Source organism: Plecotus auritus (genome assembly GCF_963455305.1).
Source record: "Plecotus auritus genome assembly, chromosome: 8".
Lineage (NCBI taxonomy): Eukaryota > Metazoa > Chordata > Mammalia > Chiroptera > Vespertilionidae > Plecotus > Plecotus auritus.
This window is the reverse complement of record NC_137782.1, coordinates 160,828,673-160,834,672: the sequence shown is the minus strand read 5'-3', so window position 1 is coordinate 160,834,672 and position 6,000 is coordinate 160,828,673. Positions and strand designations below refer to the sequence as shown.

The window sequence follows — 6,000 nt, the reverse complement described above, 5'->3', positions numbered from 1 at the left end:
AAAGAATAGGACCCCAGAATGTGCTGATCACAGGTCTGCTGCACAGGAGACTGTACGCTCCAAAGGGACATTGGCATATAGAGAATGGTCACCAAGAGGTCCTAGATAAGAACCATCAGAGTTAACGAAAGAAGAGAGGCTTTGGGTTAGGCAGCAAAGTATTTGAAGGTCTGGCATGTCCAAGTCTATTTTTCTACAGTGGTCGAGAGAGTAGAGCTTCAAGCATGGATAGAAAATTCCAGGAAGTAGATTGTTGCCTCTAGATAAAGAACACCTAACACTCGAAGGTGTCCAACAATGGAAACACAAAATATTGAGCTCCCCAGTTCCGGAATACAGACAGTCCTTGGGTTACATCGGACTCAACATACATCGTTTCGTGGTTACATCGCCATCTCCCATTTATATATATATATATATATATATATATATATATATATATATATATATATATATAAAGTTCCGTCATTTCGAAATATGTATATACGTATGTGCTTTATTATTTATTTACCACAAGTAAAGGTCAGGAATTGTTATCTTCTTTTAAAAAATATATTTTATTGATTTTTTACAGAGAGGAAGGGAGAGGGATAGAGAGTTAGAAACATCGATGAGAGAGAAACATCGATCAGCTGCCTCCTGCACACCTCCTACTGGGGATGTGCCTGCAACCAAGGTACATGCCCTTGACCAGAATCGAACCTGGGACCTTTCAGTCCACAGCCCGATGCTCTATCCACTGAGCCAAACTGGTTAGGGCTGGAATTGTTATCTTTCTTTTAATTTTTTTTTACTGTTTCACTTCCTTACTGCTGTGTATGTGCTCCATGTGAGTGACGTAGGTGCTTATGTAGGTTATATTCCTACGAAAATCGCATTACGTCGCATGGTAGGAACAGATCTCCGAGGCAACCCGAGGACCTACTGTATTCTATCAGGCTCTGCAGGGGCTTCTGCTATAGTAGGGTGGGATGTAGGCTATGTATCTGTAGATCTGTTCTCTGAAAAGTAAAAATGTAGAAGAAAATGTTACATGGGTGTTAATTCTTCAGCTCACTCATGCTAGAGAAATAGATGCCGATGCCTTCAGATGTCTGTGATGCATCCAAATCTACCTAGTGAGGCAATGGTAGATCTGGAGCTGGACCCAACTTTCACTTCCCCAAGGTCTGATCATTTCTGTTGCTCCACACATTAATGTTTGCTGTGACGAGTGATTGCCTTTCCTCATTGGAACTTCAGTTAAGAATTCTGAAATCAAACCAGACCCCTATTTTATACCACACACAAAAATCAACTCAAAATAGATTAAAGACTTGAACATAAGACCTTAAACCATAAAGCTCCTAGAAGAAAATATAGGGAATAATCCTCTTGACATTGGTCTTGACAATGAGTTGTTTGATTGGACACCAAAAGCAAAAGCAACAAAAGGAAAAATAAACAAGAGAGACTATATCAAACTAAAAAGCTTCTGTGCAGGCAAAAGAAATCAACAAAAATGAAAAGGCAACCTGCTGAATAGGAGAAAATATTTGCAAATCATATATCTGATAAGTGGTTAATATAAAAAATATATAAAGAACTCATATAACTCAGTAGGAAAAACAAACAATTGATTTAAAAATGGACAGAAAAGCTGAATAGATATTTTTCCAAAGAAGACATACAATTGGCCAATGGGTACATGAAAAGTGCTCAACATGACTAAGCATCAGGAAAATGCCAATCAAAACAATAAGATGTCAACTCACACCTGCCTGTTGGAATCGCTATTATCAAAAAGACAAGCGGTAAGTGTTGTAGAGAATGTGGGGAAAAGGAAATTCTTGTGCATTGCTGGTGGAAATGTAAATTGATGCAGCCACTATGGAAAACAGTATAGAGGTTCCCCCCCAAATTAAAACTAGAACCACCATATGATTCAGCAATTCTACTTTTGGATATTTATCTGAAGGAAACAAAAACAATAATTTAAAAAGATATCTGTACCCCATGTTCACTGCAGCATTATTTACAATTGCCAAGATATGGGAACAATTTAAGTGTCCGTCAACGGATGAATGGATAAAGAAAATGTGGTGTATATATACAATGGAATATTACTCAGCCATGAAAAAGAAGGCAGTCCTGCCATTTTTAACAACAGAGATGGACATTGAGGGCATTATGCTAAATAAAATAAGTCAGACAGAGAAAGACAAAAATACCATATGATTTCACTTATAAATCTAAAAAAAAAAACCAAACAAAAAAGAAAACCGAACTCATAGATACAGAGAACAGATTGGTCATTTCCAGAGGTGGGGGTTGGGGTGGGCAAAATGGGTGAATGTGGTCAAAAGATATAAACTTCTAGTTCTAAGATAAATAAGTCCTGGGGATGTACAGTGTGGTGACTATAGTTAACAACATTTAGTATATTTGAAAGTTGCTAAGAGAGTAAATCATAAAAGTTCTCATCATAACAAAATAATTTGTAACTATGAGTGGTGACAGTTGTTAACTAAACTTATTGTGGTGACCATTTCATAATATATACATATATTAAATCATTGTTAGATAACTACACTAACACAATGTTAACTATCAATCATATCTCAATAAAAAGTAAATTGATTTTAAAAACAGATTCTAAATCCCTTACTCATGACTTTCAGGCCATTCTCTTTCATGAATGCCCATTGGTCTCCATGACTTGGATGAAATCTGCAGCCCTGGCCTTAACACCTCAGGTCCCCCTTGGCTCACACAAATAAGGGCTCCTTAACCTCTGGGAGGCTGTTCCCTGGGAGAAGGTCTTGTGTGCAGGTGAAGGGGAATTGGGCCCCAAGAAGAAATGATTCTAAAGCTGCCATGTCTTACCTGGACTCTGGGGTCTGCTCTACTCCTTGCTTCAGTTGTACATGACCAAGTTCATCCACTAGGAAATAAACATTCTCATTACAACCAGTCTTTACACTCATGAGCTTAACACAGATCAGGGCAAATGGTACCCTCCTCCCTTGAAAGATCTCAGTCTAGTCTCATCAACCCTTTCTGGCTAATTCCAACCCACGCAGAGGTCCCGCCCCTGTCACAGCATATTTCCTGCTACTCCCTGCACTGCCAGGCAGTGGGAGGGCAGATGAGGTCGACCAGCTGGCCGGGCCAGGAGGCTCTTTCTAAAACTCAATGGGAGGAAGTTTAATGTACAGTGAGCCCAGCAGGTGTGCTTCAGTTCCCGCTTGGATTTATGACTTCCACATAATCTTCTGCTTTATTAAGCTATCGGAAAAAAATAAAATCTGTCTGCCAAGCTCCTAAAGCAGCCTTGGCAGCCAGCAATATATAAAGGCAGTAATTGGAGGCAGGGGGGCCGGCAGCTTGGCTGGCCTCTGACAGACGGTTCAATATCCTCAGGGAGAAAAATGCCCCTGGAATCTGGGGAGGAGAGGAGGGCTGGGCTGGTCCTGTCTCTGGGAGGGCAAGGCGGCTCACCTCCATTTCTGTCAGGTAGAGTCCTTTTCCATCCTTGGAGAGTTTGTGGAAAGTCTCTAGGGTAGAGAGGAGAGGAATCAGGACAGGCCCGTATAAAAGCAAATGCGGCGATTCTGTGTGAAGCCAGAGAAACTCTCTCCCTCTCCACAGGATGCTTTGCCTGCCCCACCCACCCCCCCACCCCGCCCTTTCTCTTCTCTTTCCAGGGACAGCTTGGGCTCAAGTCTTCGAAACTGCTCTGGCTGCTCCAGCCCACATGCCTCTCTCCCTCTTTGTCTCCCTGCCCTATGCCTCTCCGCACTTGGCCGTGGGGCAGTGTGGGCCTGTCTTTGGAAGTATTTCAGGGGCATCATTTGGGGAACCTCCCTCATCCAACTGACAACTCTCTGGAACAGGTTTATGCCTCAGGCTTTTCATTTACCCGCCCAGGGCTCTGTTCTCACCATCTTTTTATTTTTTTTGGATAATCCTCACTGGAGGATGTTTTTTCCATTGATTTTTAGAGGGAGTGGAAGGCAGGGGTAGAGACAGAGAGGGAGAACCATCAATGTGAGAGAGACACATCAATTGGTTGCCTCCCGCACGCACCCCAACCGGGGCCGGAGATTGAGCCTGTAACCGAGGTATGTGCCTTGCCTTGACTGAAATCAAACCCGGGACCCTTCAGTCCGTGGGCCTACACTCTAACCACTGAGCCAAATCGGCTAGGGCTGTTCTCGCCATCTTAACATGAATCGTCTAGCTCAGAGCAGTAGGGTTTACAGCGATGCCACGAGGCAGAGCGGTGTAAGGATTAGAGCCGGGGCCAGATGCCACAGCTACCTCAACCACAGCAGGTCCATTTTGAGCTATTTTGTAGCTTGGGGTTTCCCATAAGATTTCATTTACAGCAAAGGGGTATGCTGCTAAAAAGTGTCAAACCTCTGGCCGACATAGCTGAGTTTCTGAGTCCTGGGGAAAGACCTCCTGCCCCCAGCTATTTGCTGGCGTGTGCAATTCCTCCTGCAGACCAAGTCATTCGCTGCATGACTACAGAGCAGGTTTAAACTATAAACACAATCTGGAGAGGGACCCAGTGATTCAGCCTTGACCCTGGAAGAAGCACTGAGTAAATAGGGTGATGAGGAGACGAGAGCCGCGGGATAAGGGAATCTCCTGGGGAGAAAAGGGTGCAGATGGGAGGCCGGGGACACAAGCCGATGACACCACTAAGCAGGCTAGTGTTGGCTCTGTCTCTTGGGGGCAACAGCTCCTGGGGCAGGACTCCAGGCCACCCACTGCCCAGGCTGGGGAGGAGTGCATCCCTGGTCCTCTCCTGTGCTTCTGGTCACTGTGAAGGTCTCCAGGATGTCCCCAGGTGACACTTACTCGCCATGGCTTCCAGCCGCATCAGGAAGCAGACCAGGCTGGGGAAGCTGACCCTGCCGGCGCTGTCGCTGTACCTGAGGGCCATGAGATCCAGCAGCTCGCTGCTCACGGAGATCCCTGCAAGGAAGTCTGGGCCACAGGTTTCCTGACTTAACCTTTGTATGAGCCATTCCCCACATGGCACAGTGGAGACGGCGATTCCTGCCCTTCCCAGTTCCAGAGTCATGGAGACCATTGAATGAGCTGACATGAGTACAAGTCTGTGCCTGACTACCAGGCTCTCCTGCAGGGCTGCATCCTTAGCCCAAGACTGGAAGCTCTGCCTCCTTGAAGCAGAGATGCTGTTGATTTTGTTTAGCCCCAAACCCTCTGTGGAGCGCATCAGCCTGCCCGTGGGGGTTTAACCCTGAAGGCCCAGGCGCCAAGATGAAGAGTCCCCGAGGGCGACTTGGTGGTAGGGTTTCAATCACGTGGCTTACTCTCTCACAGTTAGAGCTGTGCTGGGAGAAGGCAGCCGGCAACATTGACTGGCACGTGAGAACTGAGGCAAAGGAGGCAGAGTCTGAGCCCAGAGCTGGAGGCCCCAGAGGCCGGTGTAAACCAGGGGAGGCCACGAAGCCGCAGCTCTGCCGGTCCTGACTGCCCGCTCCGCTGCACCAGCCTTGCTGCAGCCCACGAGGGGTGTTCCCCCCCCCCCCCGCCCACATGCTGCCCCCTCCATCATCAGGGCTCAGAGGGTCCCCTGCTTTACCTGTATCCTTTATGGCCCTCCACAAATCCGAGCTCAGGAAAGCGCCCGCATTCCTCTGGGCGTTCTGGAAAACGCTCTGACACGGAAAAGAAGCCAGGAGCCTGCGTGAGTCCCAGTGCCCATGGTGAAGAGGACGTCCCGGTAGCGGGAGATCCCACAAGCAAATCCCTTTCCCATCCCTGGAGGCTCAGCTCAGAGGCAGGCAGGGCACCCAGCGGGGGACGGGGAGGCAGCCCACTCTGACCTCCAGATGCCGGGCTAGGGGGTTCTCTTCTTCCCCAGTCCCCTCTCCCATCCTGCTTTCTCCTCTCCCTCACCCTGCACTGGGCTCCTGACACTCAGGCAGCTCGCTGCCTCTGGGGAGCTGGAGAGTTCTGGAAAGAGTCTGCACAGGGTGGTGA

General features: G+C 47.1%; 1 protein-coding gene across 1 annotated transcript in view; it reads right to left on the bottom strand.

The window, feature by feature from the left end:
- Positions 1 to 3,216: 3,216 nt before the first annotated feature.
- The window catches only part of CAPN13 (calpain 13), a gene marked incomplete at both ends in the record, with an annotated part of 42,683 nt that continues 39,899 nt past the window's right edge, over positions 3,217 to 6,000 (bottom strand). The window contains 4 exons of the mRNA XM_080684968.1: positions 3,217 to 3,267; positions 3,481 to 3,536; positions 4,849 to 4,977; positions 5,600 to 5,675. Of these exons, the coding sequence (XP_080541094.1) occupies positions 3,217 to 3,267; positions 3,481 to 3,536; positions 4,849 to 4,977; positions 5,600 to 5,675 (312 nt within the window). The remainder of the gene's footprint in view (positions 3,268 to 3,480; positions 3,537 to 4,848; positions 4,978 to 5,599; positions 5,676 to 6,000) is intronic.